The sequence below is a fragment of the Monodelphis domestica genome, chromosome 1 (genome assembly GCF_027887165.1).
Source record: "Monodelphis domestica isolate mMonDom1 chromosome 1, mMonDom1.pri, whole genome shotgun sequence".
Taxonomy (NCBI): Eukaryota; Metazoa; Chordata; class Mammalia; order Didelphimorphia; family Didelphidae; genus Monodelphis; species Monodelphis domestica.
In genome coordinates this window covers 80,699,961-80,724,752 of record NC_077227.1, presented here as the reverse complement: position 1 = coordinate 80,724,752, position 24,792 = coordinate 80,699,961, and the positions used below count along the sequence as shown (strand labels likewise).

General features: G+C 39.5%; 1 protein-coding gene across 50 annotated transcripts in view; it reads right to left on the bottom strand.

The window, feature by feature from the left end:
* SORBS1 (sorbin and SH3 domain containing 1) overlaps positions 1 to 24,792 on the bottom strand; it is a 322,212-nt gene that overhangs the window by 140,725 nt on the left and 156,695 nt on the right. For 31 of the 50 annotated variants that reach the window (XM_007478756.3, XM_056802102.1, XM_056802006.1 and 28 more), the window contains exons 4-6: positions 7,885 to 7,937; positions 5,465 to 5,533; positions 533 to 628 (exon numbers count right to left, since the gene is read on the bottom strand). In XM_007478756.3, coding sequence (XP_007478818.2) covers positions 533 to 628; positions 5,465 to 5,533; positions 7,885 to 7,894 — 175 coding nt within the window. In that variant the 5' untranslated portion in view covers positions 7,895 to 7,937. The remainder of the gene's footprint in view (positions 1 to 532; positions 629 to 5,464; positions 5,534 to 7,884; positions 7,938 to 24,792) is intronic. The other 19 variants (XM_056801998.1, XM_056802112.1, XM_056802016.1 and 16 more) reach the window with 1 other exon arrangement.

The window sequence follows — 24,792 nt, the reverse complement described above, 5'->3', positions numbered from 1 at the left end:
CAGGTCTGGGATGGGGAGTCAGAGCAGCCCCATCAGACTAAGCCCAATGAAGAGGATCCTGAGAAGAGCCCCAAGAGTTTTGCTCCCAGACTGGAGTTCTATATCTAATATAATAAAAATGAAAGATGCTGAGTAGGTCCAGGTGTCCCAAACCATCAGATCCATCCTAGGGTTCATTTTGAACCCCCGTCCCATCCCCCAAATTAAATCACTTTCCCAGAGCAACGGATTTTTCATTCTCTTGGTTACTGTCAGAAATTTGCTGGCTCATGGAAATACATGCACACACATACACACACTCACACATACCCTTATATAGAGAACAAATTTAAAGGGGGTAAGAGAGAGAATGACAGAGAAAGGAAGAGAAAGGAGACAGCATCTTCAGCATGCAAAGAAGAAAGTCAAGATTAAGCCTAAAAGTGTCTTTTAGAATGGATTAAGAAGTAAAAATATCCACATTCTGGAGGAAGGGTTATGGGGAGGGTAGAGAAGAAAACAAAACCACCATACCCACAGAGAGGAGAGATACCTGGAGGAAGGACTAGGCCAGAAGAGTTTGTCACTTTCTTCACAGGAATTATTTTAACAGCAGAAATAGAGCGTGCACATAAAGGGTCGTCAGTAGCTGAAAACACAAAAGGGCAAATGGTGCACCCAAAAGAACATTTGGGAACATTCAGGCACTTGAGGAAATCAGTGATGACAATAGGAGGAAGTTGCACGGGCGCGCGCGCTCACACACACACACACAGAACAATCCTAAGAGCAGGAGATGCAACAAGTAAAAATAACTCCCTTTCCCTGGTGATCCCATGCACCAGATCTGGGGAATCCTCCATACAACACCCACCCAAATGCAGGCGACACACAGCAGGAAGGCAATGGATGAGGGGATTACAGAAATACAGTCAGTGCATTACTATCCTGGAATATGGTACCCCATCAGAGAATGCCTGGTGGCTGCACAACATCTGTGACATCCACACACACCTCAATGATCCCAGTTTGGGTCCCCATCACCTCTCACCTGAACTGATTCAATATTCTACTGGGTCAACACTTTCTAGCTGCGTGACCCTGAGCAAGTCACTTTACCCCCATTACCTAAGCCCTTATTGTTCTTCTGTCTTGAAACAAATACATAGTATTGGGTTTAAAATATATAAATATAAAGGTTTAAAATAAATAAATATACTACCTCTTCCAAACAGTCCTTCCCTTTTCCTATCCAGCCTGCAATTAATACTGCTAAAGCATTCATCTGCAAATGAATACAGAAAATATAAATACAAATATAGATTCCTGTTTGGCATTTAAGAACTTTCTTTTCTTTTTTCTTTTTTAAACTCTTACTTATTGTCTTAGAATTAATATTAAGTATTGATTCCAAGGCATAAGAGCAGTAAGGACTAGGCAATTGGAGTTGTGACTTGGCTCAGGGTCACATGGCTAGTAAGTATATAAGGCCACATTTGAACCCAGGACCTCCCATCTCCAGGCCACTGAGCCACCTAGCTGCCCCTAGACATTACTTCTTAATCATGCACTCAATACTATAGCCAAATGGTCCCATTTGCTGTTTCCGGGATACGTCTCCATTTCCCATCTTCACACCTTTGCCTTCTTCCCCTCTAATTCTTGAAACCCTCTGTCTCTCTTTAAGGCTCAACACCAGCGAGAGGGTTCCACTGATTTCTCCCAGTCATCATGGCCTCTCCCTCTCTGAAATGAAATTTTATTTATTTTGCACATGTCTTGTATGTTTTTCTGTGCACATATTATGCCTCACTACCTGCCCTCAGCAGAATGTAAGTTCTTTGAAGGCATGGGTGATTTTTAAAAAAATATTTATATTCCCAAAGTCAACAAAGTGCCTGGTAAATAGCAGGTCCACGATAAACACTTACATGTACAAAATAAATCTTCTGGGGAGAGTGCTTTGGATCTCTTCATTTCTATCCAAGGATTTTCAAGCACCTGATCCCTGATTCCTAACATATACAGGCTAGAAGGGCCCTAACAATGGAGAGGTCGGTACCAGAATACATGAAAGGCTCTCATGCCAACTGGGAAGCACAAAATCTCATGTGTAGGAAGTTACGGGTTTAAGGCATTTCTCTGAGTCCATCTCGTACTCCCTACTATCACCTCATTAAAGGCAGCTCTCATCCCTAAATCCTTCATTAAGTGCTAAGCCTGTTAAGGAGAAATCTCTGCCTTCTCTCTCTTGCTGTACCCAACAGGGGGATTTGGAAACCAACCTATTTATGCTCCCAACCCAGCATCCAACCAGTGGGGTTCAATTTCTTTACCATTCTACTCAGTACCCATGCGCAGAAGGGAATTGGTGGGAAAGGGATGGGGAAGGGCAAAGAATCAGAACTGAGGGTACAAGATGTTAAGTTTTTGTTTCCTTCTCTTTAGTCCATGAACTTAGCACCTTATTGCTTGGGACACAGTAAATGTATTAATAACTAATAATACTTTATTAACAATCATAATATGTTATATTATTATTAATATTTTTAAAAAATAAAACCCTTACCTTCTGTCTTGGAGTGAACACTGTGTTTTGGCTCCAAGGCAGAAGAGTGGTAAGGGCTAGGCAATGGGGGTCAAGTGACTTGCTCAGGGTCACACAGCTGGGAAGTGTCTGAGGCCAGATTTGAACCTAGGACTTCCCATCTCTAGGCCTAGCTCTCAATCCACTGAGTTACCCAGCTGTCCCCAATAATTATTCTTTAATAAGGTTACTATTTAATAAGATGATGATTCTGCTAAATTGTCCATGAAGAACAGGAGAAAGGAAGGGCAGGCCATGGTAGATGACCCAATGTTGAACATCAGTATCTTACTTGTACATTTCCATCCCCAGCCTTCCAACCAGGGACTTCTCTGACTGGCTAAATGGTGGTCCCTTGCCCTAGCTGGGTCCCCAGAGCAATAAACTGAACTTGTGGAAAGATGATGAAGCACCTTTTCTTTCCCCTCTCACCCCTGCCCATGGCTCTACTGGAAGTGACCTGGCCACATTTCTGGCAAACACATACATACCCACACACCCTAGGTACAAAGCTATTGTCATCACTGCTCTCCGTAGTTTTCTTCCTCAACTTTAAGGCATCTCCTACCACATCCACCCTATGAACTTCCCAGCTCTGACTTACTCCACCTTGGCTCAAAGCCCTGGGGACAGCACTCCTAACACACATGGTAAATAAGAGCAAGAGCAGGGCCAAGTTCAGGCAGCAAACACCTTACACACACAGCAAACTGCCCCTTCCTGGTGAATCCCCTTCCTGGTGAATCCCCTTCCCTCATGCCAAACTAGATCCCTATCTCACAAGGAAAACTAATATGAATAACAGCAATCACAAACAAAAGTAACCCATGACAAACCTGCCAGGATTGCTTTGTGAATGTATGCTATCTATATTTTGACTTTTTTAAAATAAGAGTCTAATCTATATTCATCTATACAGTCCTAACTACCACTGTGCTAGTCTGATAGCAGAGTTTACATCTCTGATTTAAACACTCATGGATTTTTAGCATAAAGCAACACAAGCCAGGAATGTAGCAATTATCTTGATTAACAGAATCTTATGCATGAATAACTTTACTTTTCAAAGAATCAAAAAGGAGTGCAATGTTTCATGATAAAACTATACTGCTCATAATTTAATTTTTTTTTAAAGACTCAGGATCCTACCAATTTATTACAAGTACAGTCATCATCAATCATGTCACTAAGTCATTAGTACCCTTAGGCAAGAGTCTCTTAACTCTGGCTTTGGTCTTCTCACTTGTAAATAAGGAAAATGAGCTACCTAAATTAAATGAGCTCTAAAGTCCCTCCCTACCTTCCTACTTTCCTCCCTCCCTTCTTCTTTTCCTTCCCTCCTCCCTTCATCCCTGTCTTTCTCCCTCCCTCCCTTCTTTCTTTTCCTCCCTCCTTTCTTTCTTTTCCTCCCTCCTTTCTTTCTTTCTTTCTTTCTTTCTTTCTTTCTTTCTTTCTTTCTTTCTTTCTTTCTTTCTTTCTTTCTTTCTTTCTTTCTTTCTTTCTTTCTTTCTTTCTTTCTTTCTTTCTTTCTTTCTTTCTTCCTTCCTTCCTTCCTTCCTTCCTTCCTTCCTTCCTTCCTTCCTTCCTTTTTTTTTTTAAGCCCTTCCATCTCAGAATCAATGCTGTGTATTGGTTCTAAGGCAAAAGAACAATAAGGGATAGGCAATGGGGATTAAGTGATTTGCCCAGGATCACCCAGCTAGAAATTGTCTTAGGCCACATTTGAACCCAGAGTCTCCCATCTTTAGGCTTGGCTTTCAATCTACTGAGCCACCTAACTGTTCCCACAGGTCCCTTTCAACTATCATACTTCATGGTTCTACCATGAATGTAGAGGAAATACCTCTTAATAGAGATTTGTGTTTGGTGACTTTTTGACAGAATGACAGAACATACCAAATCTTCTTTATTTAACCACACTTCATCATGGTTTCTTTTTGAGAGAGGGATGTGCATTAATACTTTCATTTCAAAATTGAAGAAAAATCAGAGATCCAATATTAGATAATCCATCCAAAATCTTGCTCAGCCAATGACGGAACTGAGTCTTTTTATTCCTAGTCTGGACATAACTCTTTTTAATGACTGGGCAAGAATGGTCAGCCAAAACTGTGAGATGAGGAGGAAACTTCTCATCACTTCAGAGTTATTGAATGGAAGCTTCAAGACTACCCAGTACTTCTTGGGATCTTGGGACCTCTCAAGTCTTCAGCTTTCTCATCTACAAAATGAGAAGGTGGGACAAGATGACTTCAAAGGTTCTTCCTCATTTTAAATCAATGATCCTATACAGTCTTTGTTGGGATGATGTGGAGGGGCTGCAATCTTTGAGGAGGGGTTTGGAATGATTACTTTTGACTTCCAAACCAAAAGGAATATTCTGTGATTAATGATAGAGTAATTAGTGGCATAATGGGAAAAAAAAGCCTAGACCTGAAGTTGAAAATCTGGGTTCAAATTCAGGCGTGGTCACTTCCAAGGTGTGTAACCCAGGGCAAATTTCTTCATTTCCTAGGCCTCAGTCTTCTCATTTGTAAAATGAATAGAGTAAATTAGATAATCTTTTAAGTCACTTCCAGCTCTACCATTCAGAGCTTGAATCAGACACTAAGAAACTTTAGGGAAATTTTGGAAGACTACCAAGGGAACTATTGAGTCAGGCTTTTGGGGCACCACTTAGTATACTGAGAATTGAAAGACCTGGATGTTGGGGTTGAGTCATTCTCCTTTCTTGTGCCTCAGTCTCTTTAGCTGAAAAATGAAGGAATTTACCTAGACCCCCTTCAAAATTCCAAGGTTCCTTCTAGACTTATCAATAAATTACAAATACCCCCTTGCTAAGTATTTTCCTATTCCATGCCCAAAGTGGTAGGTCTTGGTTCTTATCATTCATCTCACCTTTTTCTTGACCATTACTGGTTGAGGTTAATCCATTTACCACTGTTTTTGAAATATCGACTTCACATTCTGGAAAAAGAGCAAAAGAGTGCAGAGAAAATGGTTACTAGCACATTCAGTTCAATTTGCAACCTTCCCACCAGTGTTGCCCCAGACTATGTTCATCAGACTTGGGGTTACTATTACCAGAGGATTGACAGAAGCATCGGATGCATTTATGCAACCTGGAATTACCCAATAACAATCTGGTGGGGAGATGGTGCTGAATGTGTGTGTTAGAGGGGAGATTCCTAAGCATGAATGAAATAAAGCAAAGTCTCTTCAATCTAGACCCTCCCTCTCTGCAGTCTCCTTCCTACCCTTTAAAAATTATCTGTCGAAACAGTATGAGGGATATTAAAACAAAAAGTTTTTTTTGGTGAAGTCAGCCCTTAAGACCAGCATTAGCATTTTGGACTGGGAGAGGGAGATCGTTCAATAAGAAATAGAAATAATAATAATAGTTCATATTTACTTAGCATTTCCCAGTTTACAAAGTCCTTTCTTCATAACAACCCTGTAAAAGGTTCTTTGAAAGTAACATGCTGAGTTTAGTACTTACTTTTAAAAATGCAAGCTGTGTAGTTTTCTATATAGTTCTTTTTTTTTCTGTTGTTCTAGTTTATATATGGAAATACTCCTTATTGTGTGTATTTAAGAGCAGAATAAAGGAAATTTAAACCATAACCCAGGGAGGGAGGAATGTAAGTAATATTCCAATTTTACAGATAAGAAAACAGATGCTGAGAGGCTTTGTAAATCACCTGACATCCTATGGCTAGTCAGCAGCAGAACCAACACTCAAACTTTTGTCACTAGATATCCAATGTTCTTCCCCGTAGAATATAAGCCCCTTGAGAGAAGGATCTGTTGCTTTTCTTTTTTTTAATTTTGTCTCTCTATCCCCACCACATAGTACAAAGCTTTATAACAAAGGCACAACTGGAAATCAGAGGAGCCAGGTTCCAATTATGCTTCTGATACTTATTAACTATGTAACCTCAAACAAGTCTATTTATTGCCTTCCTAGGCATCATTAATTAACCATCTCTTAATGAAGTGGTTGGTCTCAACAGCATCTAAGGACCCTTGGAACTTTAAAATCCGAATCCCCAAAGCCTATGAAATCCTTGTGCCCCAATGTGAAGCAGAGGATAGAAACCTGGACCTTGGAGTGAAGACAAACTGGGTTCAAATCCTACTTCTAAGACATACTGACTTGAGTGCCCATGGGAAAGTTACGTAGCGTCTCAGTGGCCCAGACAAGTCTCTAAGACTGCATTATAGAGCAAATGTGGCTCTGCATTGGTAGAGGAAGTTTCTTATGCTAGTTAAATGATAAGAAATGCTCAATTGCATTGAAGTTCCACTAGGAGCATAAAGATGCCCTTCCTTTTCTTTTTTTCTAAAGAAAAGGTAAGGGGGTTGGAAAGGAAGAGTGGCTATGGAATTGTGAGATGTGAAATTCTGAGAACCATTGTCACAGAGTAACACGATGATGCTCCAAGCCGCCTCCCCAAATTCCATCCTTTTCCTCTTCTCCAACTAGGAACGTACACCCTAAAATCGCCGTGAAAACTGCCATCAAATTAGCTCGAGCCTACCAATTTCTTGGTGCTCCTCCAAGCCTGGGGTAAAACTTCTTTAGTCAGTTCTCTCTTCCTCAGATATCCCACCACCATCACCTCCATGACCCCAATATTGTTCTTATGGTACACTTGCCCTGGAAAGCTACTGACCCTTGTGATAAAGCTTCTAGTCTTGGAATAAAATGGCTGTATCTATTGATTTCAAATCAAATAAGTTCATCTACTATCTGACAAAATATATACCAAACATCATCCTCTAAAGCAACATTTCCAACTACGGCCCCCTAAAACCACTGGTATTTTGTACCAGTCTCTTCTTTCACTTTGCATATGAGGAAGATTTGCAAACTAGGAGTGTATCCAAGGCACATTCCATCACTGGGGATGAAGGGAAGATATATTTTGCTTTAATTGTCCCTTTAACCAATATACCCTGTACAACTAGGGGCCTCATCCACTCAGGCAGGCTAATTTCACTGGAAATAAGAAACAGCCTCATGAGCCTCAGAGGAACATAATGATAATAATTGACATTTGCATAGCCCTTTAAGGTTTGCAAAGTATTCTACACATTATTGCCCTCGAGTCCCAAAAGAATCGTGGGGTAAGTATTATAATCTAGATGAAAATAATAAGACTGGGAAAGGTTAGCTATTGGGAAGGAATACAGCTAGGAAGCAAACGAGGCAGAATTCAAATCCAAGATTTCCTGACACCAAGTCCATGGCTCTATCTGTAATATTGTGCAGCCACCTTACTTTGTAGGAAGAACCAGTTTCCAGACAGACTTACCAGAGCTCATTGTGGTACAGGGGCTGGTTTTCAGCCAGGCACTGGTATTCTCTCTGTAAAACAAACAAACAATCTTTTTGACTTCAGTGAATAAAATAGACTTCAGGGAGAAGACAGAAAATATAGAAACTTAAAATTTAGAAGAAACTTCACAGGTTAAATATTTTTAATTTTACAAAAGTCCTTACCTTCTTACTGCTTCTTAGTATCCTTTCTAAGATAGAGGAATGGCAAGGGCTAAGCAATTGGGGTTAAATGACTTGCCCAGAGTCATATGGCTAAAGGATGTTTGAGGTCATATTTGAACTCATATCCTCTTAACTTCAGTCCTGGTGTTCTATTCACTGTGCTACCTAGCTGCCCCCTCACAGATTATTTTTTTAAAAATACAATCTTAAAAATAGTTAATCTAGTCAGCTATCCTTTTCTATTTTGAATGAGTTCATCCCATTCACAGTTATGATTATTAATTGTTTATTTCCCTATATTCTGTTCTCTTAGACGTTTCCTCCTCTTTGTTTCTCAACTTCTTTCAGAATTTGTTTTGGGGCAGCTAGGTAGCATGGCCTGGAGTCAAGAGGACCTGGGTTCTAAACTGACCTCAGATACTTCCTAGCTATTTGATCCTGGTCTCTGTCTGTGTCTTTCTCTGTCTCTTTCTCTCTCCCCCTCTGTCCCTCCTTCCCTTTATATATATAGATATGAACTATATGAGCTGGTCAAAGGAGGGGAAGGAATATATATATATATATATATATATATATATATATATATATATATATATATATATTTCCCCCCCCCCTTCCTTTGACCAGTTCAAATAAGAATACCAAGGGTCACCTGCTTCTTCCATCCCTTTCTCCTGGCTTGTATGGACTTTTGTGTATGTTCTTCAATTTTGTGAGATCATTTTCTCCATCCTTCCTTTTCCTTCCCCATACCCATTGTATTCCTCTACTCTTCCCATCCCATTCTTTTTTGAAGATGATCAAAACATAACAAAATCACTTCCAGATCCTCTATAGCCTAGTATGCAATGCCAGAGTTCCGAGGAAATATATATGGGATATCCCCATGTTAGAATAGAAACAGTTTATCCTGTTTAGTCCTTTATTTTAAATGAAAAGATATTTTAATTTCCCCAATTACATGTAATCATAATTTTCAACATGTTTTCCAAAATTATAAGATCCAAATTATCTCCCTTCCTCCCTTCCTTCCCTCTCCCCCCACTTGGAGAGGTTAAACAATTTGATCTGGGCCATACATGTATTATTATGCAAAAAACATTTCCACATTGGTCATCTTATACAAAACCGAAAATATACTGATGTGAAATATAGAGTCATATAGCTAGGAGACCCTGGGCAACATCGCTTATTATTTTGATCCTGGAATTCAGGTAGTCCAATGATTCTTAAATTATCTCTTATTAATCTGTTTCCAGGTTGATGTTCATGATGAGATACATAACATTTTCTTCTAGTCAGCTAGATGGCCCAGTGGATGCCTGAGTTTAAAACTCCAGCTTCAGATATCCTTCTGGGCAAGTCATTGAACTGCTATATGCCTCAGTTTCCTCAATTCTAAAAGGTGAGTAATAGCACTCATCTCACAGGATTGTTATGAGGATAGATTGAACTATTTGTAAAATTCTTGGCACTTAGTAAAGTGCCAACCTGTAGTAGGTGATTAATAAATGCTTCTTCCCCCTTTTACTTTTATCTTTGTTTTTTTAAGTCTTTTGACTTAGTTCTAATACTTTGTATTGTCTCATGAAACCATTAGTTTCAAATTTTCAATTCTAATTTTCAGAGGATTTTTTGTTTTGAAATTTTTCCCCTTAGCTAAGGTTATGTATCTCTTATTCAAAGTTGCTAAATATCTTTCCAACTCTTTCTTTTATAACTCTCATTTGTTTTCTCATTTTTTTCTTCTAGGGTTTTCATTTGGTCTTTTAAATAATGTCTTAGCTCTTTTTAAAAATTATCTCTTACTTTACCTTTTCCAGGAATTCTGATTATAACTGTGTCTAAGCCATGTTTTTCTTTGAGTCTTTTTAGATATTTTGGATATTTTCTCTTCTCACTTTGTGTCTTGGGCATTCTTGTCACCATAGTAGCTCCTTATGGTGGAATTCCATATTTCATCCTTCTTTTCAGCTACTTCTTTACTTCAGACTTGATATTAACACTGGGTTCTGCACACTTCTGAGTGAGATATATAAACTGGGGTCCTGAAATCTTTTAAGTTCTTTTTTTTTGTTAAAACCCTTACATTCGGAATCAATACTGGATATTGGTTCTAAGGCAGAAGAGTGGTAAGGGCTAGACAATGGAGGTTAAGTGATTTGCCCAGAGTCACACAGCTAGGAAGTGTCTGAGATTAGATTTGAACCCAAGACCTCTCATCTCTGGGTCTGACTCTCAATCCACTGAGCAACCCAGCTGCCCCTGAAATCTTTTACTTCTAATAAAGTTATCTAACCCCTAAGCACAAGTCTCCTCTTCAGTCTACACTGGATCTGTGACCCTGAACTGGGAAGTAAATCACAGGGTTTTCCAGTTGGCATCTGTTCCTGGACTCTACACAAGGTTCCAGTATGGATATGAGACCTAGTCTTACTTCATTGTATAGCCTTATCCTCTTTAAGCCCCTTGTACACTGGAGAATTCTGTGTGGCACACTCCTGACCAGACTCAGTGCCCAGTGCCCATAGATCTCTCTATCTCTCTAGGGAGCCATTGCACTGGAAAAAAAACAATTCACTCTGATTTTTTTTCTTGGATTTCCTGATTGAAATTTGGTGTGCTACATTTTCTAGATCCTCGTGGAGCTGTGGCAGAGTAGCTGGGCTATACTTCTTCCTCCTATTCCACCATCTTGGCTCTACTACAATGGCTCAGTTTACTAGGAAATTCAATGAACCCCAATGCACTGCTTTTTTAAGTATCTTGGTAAATCACAAATTTATTATACCCAAGTAAGTTTTGCATTTCTTAATCAAGCTTCTCTGCAATACTACAGTGACCCCCAAAGGATACTCATTACCAAAAATGGATGCCATGCAGCAACCTTTGTCTGACCATGGCAGTGTTGGCACCTGGGACCATTTGGGGATCGATTGGTATTGCTATTTCCAACTATATGAATCTGAGCAAATTATTTCACCGTTATGGTTCTCATTTTCTTCATCTATATAATGAGTCAGACTCTCGAAGGTTCCCTTCTATCTGTAAGTTCTATGATCCTATGAGCAAAGCAATGACTACATAATGTGATAAAGGATGAAAAGGTTTGCAATATTTATTTACATGTTTTCCTCTTGTGTTTCCCTTACCCAGAATCCCACCCTAATAATAGTAAGTATATATGTGTACATTGTAAGTCTATATGTATACATAGTAAGTATATATACACATGGTAAGTAAATATACACATAGTAAGTATATATGTATACATAGTAAATATATATATATGCACAGTAAATGTATATATAACAAGTAAGGAGAATAACAAGATGAACAGAACAGTGTGGCCACTTCAGCTGCACAGGGTCAATGTCCTTGAACAGTAATAGAAGATAGCCTCCTATTCTTGCTGCCTTCCACCTTCACCACTATCTGGGATCTCTCTGGCTTGTGAGATGGCTAGCCCATGATTTCTGTGCCAGGCAATGTGGTGTGCTTCACAGATACCAGTCAAAAAATGGCTGTGATATTGCAGCTTCCTAGAGATTAATCATTTCTGCTAAGTTCACAATCATGAGGCGAGATACAGAACCTCAAAGATGATGTTTAAATCGCCAATATAATAGGCTATTTGCTAAGAGAAAGTCACAGAATGGCCACTAAAGCCAGCAAGGGCAACAATCAGACAATATACCATTCATTTAAAAAATAATAATAATCTAGGCTAGACTTTGAGGAAATATGAACCACTTGAAATAGACTGAATCTTGTTATTCATAAATCTGCCAGATTTCTAGTGAATAGCTAGCTGATACTTAAAGAAAAGGGGAAAAAAAACAATGCTAAAAATTTCCAGCAACTACTCTGCCAGTTTTTAAATGAGCTCATTGTAAATAGGCAAGTAAATTGGTATAGACAGTATCTGCACTGCCAAAGTAGGAACAGTAGAGCTTTACCCACCCCCTTAGAAAATACCCACGTGTGGATGTGTGTGTGTGTGTATGTGTGCATGTATGTGCATAGCAATGAGCAAAGTGCTTCTATATTGAATTTTTACATATGAAAATGTATTCGCTCACTGAATCAACCTTGAAAACTACAATCATGTTACTCTAATTTTTTGGAAGAGAAAGGACTAAAACTCCATAAAATCACACTCAAGGCAGCAACAAGCTTTTTAATAATTTCAATTTTAAAGGGATAATGAAGTTTTGTAAAATGGTAATTACCCAAAGGATTTGAGATTTCCTCAACGTGGGGAAGTCCTGGTAGAGTAACTCCCTCCACCAATATGTCTGTGACTAAATAGATGAGTCTCAAAGTCTAAATTCAGGGACAAATTAAGTCACTTGCTCAGAGACACAAAGCTAATAAATGTCAAGTATTATGGAAACAGTCAGGCCTTCTTGACTCTAGGACCAGCACTGTCTCTACCCTGCAGCAGCAGCAGCCTCTCCAAATAGTAATTACCATTCTCCAATTAAGTCACACACCATGAATGCAGCATATTAGGTCAGGTTATTTTTATAAGGGGAACAATAGCTAAGTGGGCTATGGGAAAACAACCGCTTATCTGAAGAGAACACCATGGACTAGAAAGCCTCTCCATTTTTATCATATTCCTTTGCACAACATTCATGAACAAGATAGCATGCAACAACAGTCTGGCTTACAAACTCTTGTTCACTCCCTCCTCCCTCATTATAAGATGAGAAAACAGAATCTCAAACCAAGTTGGGACGTGCTCTAGGCCCCTCGGTCAGTCTGTGACCAAGCCTGGACCATAGTTCAGGCACCCTGAACCCTAGGTCAGTGCTCTTTCTTCCACACAATACTAACTGTTTTAAAGCCATTTCCTAACCATGGGGCTCCCTGTCTCTAGAATAAACAAGATAATCTGGGCTGAAGGGAGGAAGAGATACACCAAATATATACACAAAGAAAAATACAACCAGGGTGATGATTCAAATTACAGCAGCAGGAGAGCATGTAGGAGAGCACATTTACTAGAACATCCATGAGGAATTTCTATGAAGACGTGTGCATTCATAGGATAAGATTTAGAGACAGAAGGGACCTTAGAGACCACCTGATGTAAGAGGGTTTGGGGGGATCATATACCCCTTTCTCAGTCAATGGACCCCTACATATTGCTGAATCTCTATGATCTCTACTAGTTGTGAATCTCTGAAACTCTCATTGTACCCATAAGGAAGGCATAAGTTAGAGAAATATCATGATAGAAGAGCAGAAATTGAAAAATGGGCTGCATATATTTATTTTTGTTTGTTTGAATGTTTTTATTCAGTCATCAACTACTAGAACTCCAAGACATAAAGAAGAATAGGGAAGACAACTGTATGAGGAAATCATGAATTTTTACTGTATATAATGGATTTTGAATATATGTGTGCATAATCACGTAGTAATAAATTGTTTTATTTGACCCTTTCTGTGCTTTCTCTCCCTTCCCTCTGTGCCTTCTCTCCCTTGCCCCTGTGCAATTTTAAAAGTGCTTTAATTAAACCACTACAATGATATTCTATGGCATTCATATGATATAACTTATTCAACTATGCTCAAATCAACAATTTTCCTATCTGCTTTTGGGTTTTTTGTTATAAAAATGCTATTATGGATATTTTCATGTGTGTGTATATATTTCTTTACATCTTTGACTTCCTTTGGTCAATGCATAATGCCCAATAGTGGGATGACACTTAGGAAGAACAATATATATAACAATAACATTATAAAAAACAATTTTGAAAGACTTTAGAACTCTGCTCAATATAGTGAAACCACAATTCTAGAAAACCAAAGATAAAGAATGTCACCCACCTCATGATAGAGAGGTGATGGTCTCAGGGAGCAAAATGATACATACATTTTTGTAAATGGCCAAGAAAGGATTTTGTTTTGCTTGACTGTGGACATTTGCTACAAGAGCTTTTTCTTTTCCTTTCTTTCTCTTCATTTGGGGGCAGGAGGTAGGAAAAAGAAAAAAATTAATGCTCAACTAATTCTTAAAAAAAAAAAGAAAATATTATGGAGCTATAGTAGGGAGGCCTTTATAATATGCATCTAGATCTAAAATACTTTGTTAGATGAGCTTCAACACTTTGCATGTGTAAACCTTAAAATTTCTTAGACTTATGAATGTTGGAAATTTCCCCATTGGGAAATTTCATACTTGAAAAATTTCCTACTGATAGTAAGAACTCTATTGGAATGTGAAACTCCTTGGCACGGGAGGATCCTTCTCCTCCCTACTTAAGACTACTTTAGGACAGAAACCTTTTGCTAAACAATGGAAAGGGCTTTGACCTATGCTTAAGCATAGAACAGGAAGTTCTTTGAGTCATGATTGATTTTAGAATTGATACAATGGAGATACTTGGAATGACAGAACCAGGTCTTGGAACTTACAATCTCCACCCTACTAAGGGTAACAGGATTTAGGAAGGGCTGCAGCAAAGATCAAGATTTAATTATTTGAGAATATGACCTTCAACAGACATGTGCAAAGGAAACAGACCTCTGGGCGGTACTGGGTTAAGCTAGAGCCACCATTGGCACAGGGGAGACATGGACAGTGATTGGTAGATGTGAGAACTGAGGGGAGGGGACTTAGATGGTTTCCTTAAAGATAGCGGGGTCTGAGGACAGAAGGAGTTCCAGAGGTTTTGCTCTGAGAAGTTTTGCTCTGAAGGAGTCTGAGAGGAGAGAGGTCCTGGAGGGAGAGCTCCTGGAGAGGTCTGAGAGGAGGGCTTGCTCTGAAGGAGGCTGGAGGTGGAGGCCCCTGAGACTGTTTCTCCATTTTGGTCACGTGAGTGATAGGGACTGATCTCTTTTCTTTGCCTCAGCTATCTAAGGGCTTGGGCCTTTGACCCAGTCTAAACAGAGGGAGTATTTAAGCCCTATTCCCTTCTTCCCTCCCCCCCCCCCCTCTCTCTCTCATACCTTTCTTCCTCCTGTTTGTAATTAAAAACTCCATAAAAGGTTGACTGCTGACTTGAGTTTTCATTTAGGAATTACATAGCTGAATTCCTTGGCGACCTTAAATTAATATATATCAGTCTTTTAAAGTGATTTCCATATCACACATGGAACATAAAAGCCCCTCCAAGATACACTCTTATATTGCTCCTTCCTTTTGTTAACAAATTTCATTAATGAGTATTTTAGAGCTGCTGCCTCCACTTCCTCATTATTCATTACCTCTTTAACCCTTCTCCTCACAATGGCTTCTACTCCCCAATCAATGAAAATGTATTAAGAGCTTACTATATACCAGGCACTATGTTAAATACTGAGAATATAAAAAAGAGGCAAAAGACAGTACCTGCCCTCAAGGAGCTTATGATTAAATAGGAGAGATAACAGGCCAATAAACATATTTCTACATATGGTGAAGATGGGGTTAACTCTCCTCTATTTATTCTTTAGATTTTAGCTACCAGGAATGTATACACCCCCATTTAAACCTTAAGTGTGTGGGGTCTATGACCCATGTGTGCTAGAGAGTGACAAATCAAAAACAACTGACTGCCCCCTAGGCAGTCTGAAGCAAAGTAAAAGCCACCATTGGTCCAAGTAAAAGTGGACCAAAGGCACAGGAAGTGATGCAAAGAACTGTCTTTAAATATGGTGGTAACTTCCTGTGAGGGTTCTTCCCCTTTGAAGTTGGCCTTGGAGGAGTTCAGTAGGTGGGTGAGTGAAAAAGGCTGACTCTCTCTTTGACTTTTCTGGAGGCACCCCTTGTCTTGGAGTAGGCCTTGAGGTTAGAAGCCTTATTTAATTAACCTCTGTGCCCCCCTTTACTGGGGCCTCTGAAGCCCTGCCTGGTTTGGACTAGGCCAGAGTATCTCTCTCTCTCTCTCTCTCTCTCTCTCATTTTCCTTACTTTCACTCTCTCTTTTTGTAAATAAACTACCATAAAAGTCATTCTGACTTGAGTAATTCATTAGTAATTAAGTAATTAATTACTGGTGACCATACTCTTGGTGCAAGGTCTAGGATCTAACCCAGTCTACTGATGCCAAACTCAATACATTTTCTATCACACAATACCATATTGCCAGAGTTAAGAATCTGTATGGTGCCCTCTTGTGGGAAAATGTATAACTTAATGATTGTTGGTTATAGTTACCCATGGTGAGGGTTATAAGAATACCACATGGGTTTATGGGATCTAATTTGCTTGACCATCTAAGGAAAATATTATTTTAAGAATAATAGCTAAGATGTGCCTGAATAAGCCCGAACAAATCAATATGGGCTCTGGTTCTGGGACCTAGTGGCAAACATGGTCATTGTTGGAAAACCCTCCTAACTGGACCAAACAAGTAGGTGGACTACATTTGACAGATCACTATAGTGGTAGTGCCAGAGCTGAAAGGGCAGAGCGAAGGCATTTTCTATAGGTTTAAGTAAGAAGATTAATTGGGAGAAAAATAATAATTTACAAAAGAATAATTTAAATTTCCCTGACAGAGGCCTCTCCTTCCAATCACCAGTGCCCTTCTCAAAATTACTTTTTGTTTGCCTTGTACAAAATGTTCATTTATTTATTTGTGTTCCTGTTCCTTCCCCACCACTAGAATGTAAGTTCCTTGAGGGGAAAGACTACTTCAACCTCATCTTCAACAGCTTAGGTGGCAGAGTAGATAGAAAACTGGCCTTAGAAGTTAGGAAGACTTGAGATCAAATTCTTCCTTAGATGTTGGGTGACTGAGCAAGTCAGTGTCCCTCTGCTTGCTTCAGTTTCCTCAAGAGTAAAACAGGTATAATAATAAAAATTATCTCCCAGGGTTGTTGTAAGGATAAAATGATATAATATTTGTAAGGTGCTTTTCACACCTAAAAGCACTCTTTAAATGCTAGCTACCACTGTTATTATTGTGGCCTTTGTGGTCCCCGTGCTTGACACATAGTAGGTGATTTATAAATGCTCTGAAGCTATAATAAGACAAAGCAAGTTGTAATATCCAACAGACTGCAGCTGGAGAGGGGTGAGGGGCATGGATGCCTTGAGAAACACTGAAGGGAAGGTCATATATAAAAGATACAAGGAGCTTTAAAGTCTCATCTGCAACCCAAATTTTTAAATTTATTACTCTGGAGAATATCAGATGATTTCACTGATCAGAACTCACCATAAAAAATCATTAATAATAAAAATCTTGATTAAGAAAATGAAGCTTCTTTTGAATTTCTCACACAAACTATTTTAAAGAAGACCCAAAATGACTTAATATCTACAAAAGATGACTCAATAGTATCAGCCATTTGGTGACCCAATAGCCTAGGTACAGATGTTGTAAAAATTAAAATTAAATCTCAAATAATAAAAATATTATATTTTGGAGGTTTATTAAATAATCATTAGAAATCAAGGAATAAAGAGGATATAAAACAAAAACCATGTGCCCATGGCTGATTAGCCATTTCAAAATCCCCACCTTACCACCATCACCACTGATTGCTGCATCATGCCCAAAGAGGGCATGGGAGGAGTTACAGTCAGTTAAATACCAATAATGTGATCTCCCCAATGTGGAGACTCAGGAGAGATTATAGGGAATTTTGGGAAATACTAAGGACTTCTGGGGAATTAAGTCAAAGGTTCAAAATCTCCCTTTATACAATGTACTGTCATAGTGTTCCAAAAGCATAATCCATACTGTCAGAAATACATAAACCCCCTATTAGACAGTAAAGTGGAAAGCTGGAGAGGAAGGATAATTGGATTTAGAGTCAGAGGTTCTATAGCAAATCCCAGCTCTAGCCTGAATTACCAGTGTGACACTCACTGGGTAAATCATGCAGCCTCTGTGGTTCTCAGTTTCCTCATCTGAAAAAATAAAGACATTGGACTAGATAACCTTTAGGATAGATCTCCTACAACTCTCAGTCTACAATCCTATTATCCTAATGCTTTTGGTCTGAAACATCATGACCTCATTTTTCACATTCCATTCCTCTTCTTGCTCACCAGTCAAAGGAGAGGGCATTGGTCTAAATGCTTCATAAGGTCTGTCCCAACTCTAACAGTCTGTGAATGTCTAACTAGATGTAAAATAACCACAGTCCTACAGAACAAGATAAGATAAAAGGGGTTTGAACACAAAGGGTGAAGTAACCAAATAGCTAGAGATATCCACATTCCCCAAGCAAAAATGGATTCTTAATTAATTAAGAGTTTGTTGTTGACTTGGACACTGGGCTCTCTCCCTGATGTAGCTCAGCCAGGGTCAGAGCTCAGACTGATGCTAGCTCTCCCCCAACTGCATGCCTCCCAACAAGAAGGATGAAGGCCAGCAAGTAAGCTAAATGAGTTCACCTGGAGGTTCCCTGCTAAGTTTCCCTTCTATCTCTCTAAAGCAAGAGTTCTTAAAGGGTCCATGAAATCATTTGTTTTAACATCAGCTACATTTCAACAGAATTGGTTTCCTTTGTAATCCTATAAATTTTATCCTATGTATTTAAAAACATTCTGAGAAGGTGTCTACCTAGGCTAGCCACAGAGGTCTAAGACAAAATAAGAAGGTTAAGGACCCCTGCTTTTTTAGAATGTCTGAGGACCAACACTGATGTAGTGAGGAGGTTGGACTTGATGACCTCTAAGATTCTTTTCAGCTCCAAATCTATGTCCTACACTGAGAAGCTATAAATCATTAAAATTCCAAATGGGAAAAATAATGTTACATTGTCCTGGCACAAAATCACAGATTTGTGGTATTGGGAAGATCTGTTATTTGTGTTGTTATGATACAGAAGATTGAAATAGAAATTGTTACGCGAGAAGGAAATTATTAGTTATTAGATCATAAGTCTGGGAGTATTTTTCCTTAAGTAGCATGTGGGAAGGAGAAGGACTCTTTAGGATATTCAAGTCTAGGAGGGAGAAAAAACCCCAACAACAACTCTGCTGCATTCACCCTGATTGGTGTCTCTTGGTGATACAACAGTTCTTAGCCCACAAAAGTCATGCAGCTTCCAAAGAGACACATGCAGCAATAGCCTCCAACTCTTGTTGCATCCTCCAACTCTAGGCTGCAGTGGCAACTCAGAGAAATGCATCCCTGAGGGTAGCATATTGGCTTAGAAAACCACACATTAACATTATCTATGTTGTATCTTATTAAAAAATTTCCAAATACATTTTAACCTGGTTCTGGCCATTATGGAGAGCTGTGGGCTGCATCTGCATTTGCCTTTTGGTTCTGACACCTCTTCTGCTCTATGGTCAAATTCAAAGCAAAATGGGGAACCCTTTCTCTTCTTCTCTTTCAATCTCCAGGTACCTCCCAGGTGAAGTCTTCTCCCCCAATCCCCACCTCAGAGAAGAAGGATGTCCTTATCCTTTTGTCCCAGCAACTGCCAACTTGCCCTTCCTTCAACAGAAAAGAAACCTTGCTGTATCCTGGGCAGGCTTCTTCCCCCAAGGAGTCTCATCCCAGGGGGAGCTCCAACCAACCCACACCCCCCTACCCCACGTGCAAAAGTCCCCAGTGAAAACTTCGGCCACCATTTCTAAAGAACGAATGCAAATGGAGGTTACATGCAAGTGAAAATGGGAGACTGAAGACATTATGCAAAGAAATGTGGTGGCTTGGGAATGAAGCCATAAATTGAAAATATGAATGGTGATGATGCAAACATGGGCTTTCACTGTAGTCCTGAATTAGTATGATTTAACAACTTGCTTTACATATATTTTCCAGCATGTGGGCCCCAGGACAGAGGCATGCAAGCTGGTTGGATGAATGAGGATTAACCCTGGAGCCTGAGCCAAACTGTGGAGTCAGGGCCAGGTACAGCTGCTTCCTCAAGGTCTCTCTGGGTCAGTGTTTCCTGGCCTTTTCAGTGTTTGGACCTTTGATGCCTCACAGCTTCTTCTTTGCTTTCTCTGTGGAGACACCTCTGGGTTCTAGACCTTTCCTTCATAGTCTGACCTTGACTTTTCCTCACTTTTGTCTTGCTACATTCACTAAGAATTATAAACCCTTCACTTCATGGACCTTGTTCTTAAAGTGATCTAGGGAGGTGGGGTAGGCAGCTGGCTCCTTTCCAGGCCTAGAGACTAGAGACCAGAAGTCCTGAGTTCAAATGTGGTATCAGACATTTCCTAGCTTATGATCCTGGGCAAGTCACTTAACCTCCATTGCCTAGCCTTGGAACCAATGCACAGTACTGAATCTATGATGGAAGGTAAGGGTTTAAAAAAACAACAAAAGAAAACAGTGATTTGACTGTGATTAACAAATCCTGCAACTGCATTGTAGACACAATATTTACAGATTTGATGAGATAATTATCATAGCTAGTCACTGAAGGCTTAAAAACCAATAGCAATAAAGAGCCAAGCTAACTAAGTACTAAGCTCTGCCAGAAGTTTCACTATGGGCAGAACCCCAGTGCCATTCTCAGAATTCATCGCCTGGGAGCAAAGGCCTGATCACCCCACCCTAGTGATGGCTGCTGCAAAAGACTGTGTAAGGCAGGTCCAGCAAAAATGGATAGATTGCCTGCCCTTGTGATTTTCTGACGATGAAGCAAATTACCCCCTTTTCCCATGATTCCCCATCACTTAGGAGTCATTCTCCTTCCAACTTTTTATTGCTGTGCCTTTGAAGAAATATAAGAGAGACATTTCTAGATACATAATTGAACAGGCTTCAAAATCAATTCAGGGAACAAGAGCTTTAATGCTTCTCTGAAAACTGGAAGAATAAACACAAAGAAAACCACTGACATTTACTTTAATGGGCAGCTCAGATAAACTGAGAACTTCATTGACTGCATTTTGGAATCAGATTACTCAACTAAGGAGACAAAGAGCTTATAGCCCTCAACAAAAGCAACAGGTTGTGAAAGGGCTGATTTTTCTTAGGAAGGAAACACAGGAAAACACATCCAAAAGGGTCATCCTTTGCTTCCTCTGGTGCCTTTCTGAGTCCTCTCCAATCTGGTTTCCTTTGTAACCAATTAACACATCTCTCTCTCAGAAAGATTTCCAATGCACCAATTAACTCACATCCCTCTCAGAAAGATTTTCAATGTACATGTCCAAGTCCTATAGTGCCTTCCCTGACCCAATCCTTCTTGGCTTGTCTGTTTATTACAAAACCACTAACTTCTTTTTGTTCCCCAAACATTCTCAAAGCCTTGCAACTTAGTGGAAGTGATGAGAGGGCTGGACTTGAAATCAGGAAGACCTCAGTTCAAACACCGCCTCAGATACTTACTAGCTGTGTAACCCTGGACAAGTCACATCATGCTCCTCACTGGGGGAAAAAAGATCCCCTCAAAACAGTTTCTGTCCTCAAGGAACTTTTTTCTCTGTCTCTAGCTAGCTAGTATATGAGTTGTGTGTCCTCATTTCCCATTCTTGACTTCTCCTACTCTCCATGACTTCTCTTGCCTCTATAAATCTTTGTTCCAATCTCTTCCAAGCTAAAAAAGAGCCTCTTCTACCTGAAAATCTACATAGACATACAATAGTACACAGTGAAGATTAAATGTCACTTTCCCCTCAAGTTATTAACCACCTTCCTTTCTTAGTGAACAACATCACTACCTTTCTCATCCTATCAGCACATAATTTGGGAGTTATTTTGAAATATGCCAATATTTCAAGAACATGTAATTTCATCCATCTATGAAACATGCTAGGACCTGTAACGTATTTTGGTAGATTTCTGCCCATTCTAGATTAATGATTTTATTAGTATTATCCAGTTTAATGTGATTCCATATGGGTAGTGATTAATTCCTAGATATCTATTTTCAGGATAATCAAGTAATCTTAAAGTATAATATAATTAGGAGTAATTAGATGTAAGTTACAGCTGAATAGGCTCTTTCCTCTCATGTTAAACTTATATTAAACTGTTTGGCTTGTAAAATTAGGGCAAGTAGTCCTTGACGCTAGATCTGAACATTTAGGTACAATATAATAGAGATGTCACAAGCTTTAGTGAAAAATCTGGATGTATATTAAGAACCCCTCACCCTGTGCCATTTCCTTCTAATTGACCCATTCTAGGTGGGCCTAGACAAGAGGCTGGACTCAATATCTGGCAACCTCACTTGACCATATCAGCTCAAGGTCCATTGCTATTGCTAAGAGTACCTAGGGTCTGTTGTTAAAGTAGGTGTCATATGGATGGGGTGTAGATGAGCTGGTTGTCATAAGGATGAGGTGTAGATGGACTGTTGCCATAAAGATGAGATGTAGATGGGCTGGTTGTCATAAAGATGAGGTGTAGATGGGCTGGTTGTCATAAGGATTGGGTGTAGATGGGTTGGTTGTCATAAGGATTTGGTGTAGATGGGTTGGTTGTCATAAGGATGGGGTGTAGATGGACTGTTGCCATAAAGATGAGGTGTAGATGGGCTGGTTGTCATAAAGATGAGGTGTAGATGGGCTGGTTGTCATAAGGATGGGGTTTAGATTGGTTGTTATAAGGATTGGGTGTAGATGGGGTGGTTGTCATAAGGATTTGGTGTAGATGGGTTGGTTGTCATAAGGATGGGGTGTAGATGGACTGTTGCCATAAAGATGAGGTGTAGATGGGCTGGTTGTCATAAAGATGAGGTGTAGATGGGCTGGTTGTCATAAGGATGGGGTTTAGATTGGTTGTTATAAGGATTGGGTGTAGATGGGGTGGTTGTCATAAGGATGGGGTGTAGATGGGCTGGTTTCCATATGCCCACCTTGTTGTGTTGTAGCAACATGACTTAGGGTATACTAAGAGTTTGGAATTCACCAATGACTGTCCATGCACATGAAGACTGGACTGGACCCTAAAAGGTATAAAAGCTATATTGGAGAAAGTAGGGTTTGCAGACCATAAGGAAGGTCTGGGATACTATTTGTTGGAGGGAGCCAGGCCACTCTAATAAATAGTTATGGACTTAGAGCTCTGCCTCAATTGTTTTATTGCAGACTGGACAGATTTCTGGCATTAAAATGTCCTCCACTGACAGAGTATAATCCTCTACAACACAGAAGTCTTTAAATTTTGCTTTCATGAAAAAGTTCATCGGCTCATGGCCCTGGCATTGATGATCTCTGAACTTATCTCACCTGTTCCTCATACAATTCAAATATATTCCATAACTGGTCTATATTCAAAGCCTTTTTGGTTTGGTGAGAATTGCCAGAAATTACATTCAGGCACCATGGTTCAGGGAAAAGAGTGCCAGATCTGGAGTTGGAAGAACTGGGTTTGAATCTAGGTTCTACCATTACTGCTCTGTATAAGTCACCCCTTACTTCTTTGGGTCTCAGATTCCTCATCTGTAAAACAAACTATATGACAATTAAAACTGCCCAAAAGCAAAATGGAGCGCCTCAAGAAGTTCACAGGATCTCCTTCCTTGGAGGGAGTCATCAGACAGAGGCTGGCAGACTATTTGTTAGAGATGTTATAGAGAAGATTCCTTTTGGGTATAGTTTAGACAGATAGCTGCTAAGGTCCTTCCAATTCTCAGATTCAGTAATTCCATGACCTCCAAGATCTAAATTTCGAGTTAAATTAAGACTTTATGATACCAAATCTATGATTCTGTGATCCAATGATACAGTTTTTGGGAATCCCAAGTACCTTCCATACTGTGATTAGACATTAGAATAGGACCACCACTCTCTCTTGTCCCACTGATAATTGTTAACAAATAATAGATTATACTGATAGCATGTTTTAAGCTTTACAAATCAATCTCCTTGCAATAAATCTATGAGATTGGTTTGTTGTTCAGCCATTTTTTCAGTTATATCCAACTTTTCACGACTCCATTGGGGTTTTTTTGACAAAGATACTTAAGTGGTTTGCCATTTCCTTTTCCAGCTCATTTTAGAGATGAGGAAACTGAGGGAAACAGGGTTAAGTGATTTGCCCAAAGTCAAAGTGTCTGAGGCCAGATTTGAACTCAGGAAGATGAATCTTCCTGAATTCAGTCCCAGAACTTTATCCACTATGCCGCCTAGCTGTCCTGAATTAGATATACTCTGAGGTTGTCTCTATCCTTAGTTCTGAGATCCCATGATCTTTTTAATTTAAGCCTTACAAAAAAACCTGTGAGCTAGGCTAGGTAGTAATATTTCCATTTTACAGATGAGAAAACTAAGGATCATGCTCACAAGTTTAAATATCAGAGGTGGTACTCAAGCCAAGGCCTTCCTTATGCAAAGTACAGCACTCTTCTGGACATGCCAGCTTCCTCCTAAAACCTTTCAGCAATTCCTCACTCTTCAGGAGTCTTCAACCTCTGCCCATTGCCTACTTTTGTATGACCCTAGAACTAAATGTGATATTTACATTTTCAATAAATTTTATTGCATTAAAAAAAGGTCAAAATGCATTCTTAGCTAGAGGTCAGCACAAAAAGACAGGCTGAGGACTGGATTTCATATTTTGCTGTACCCTATACTAGCTTAGGCTGACTCTCTAAAACTCTAATAATGGAATTTAAAGACTTAACTTAATCTCTCTCTCAACTTTCTCTACTCCTCTTGAGGGACCTGCGACAAAATACTTAACCTTTCTAGGTCAATTGCCTCACTTTTAATATGATAATCATACTTCTGGTACCCTGCCTGAGAGGCTTGTTATGAAGCTCAAAAGAGATGTATGACAAGGGATCTGTAACTGTAAAGAGTTATACAGGTATGATGTTATTACATTATCCTGTAATTACAGAGGAG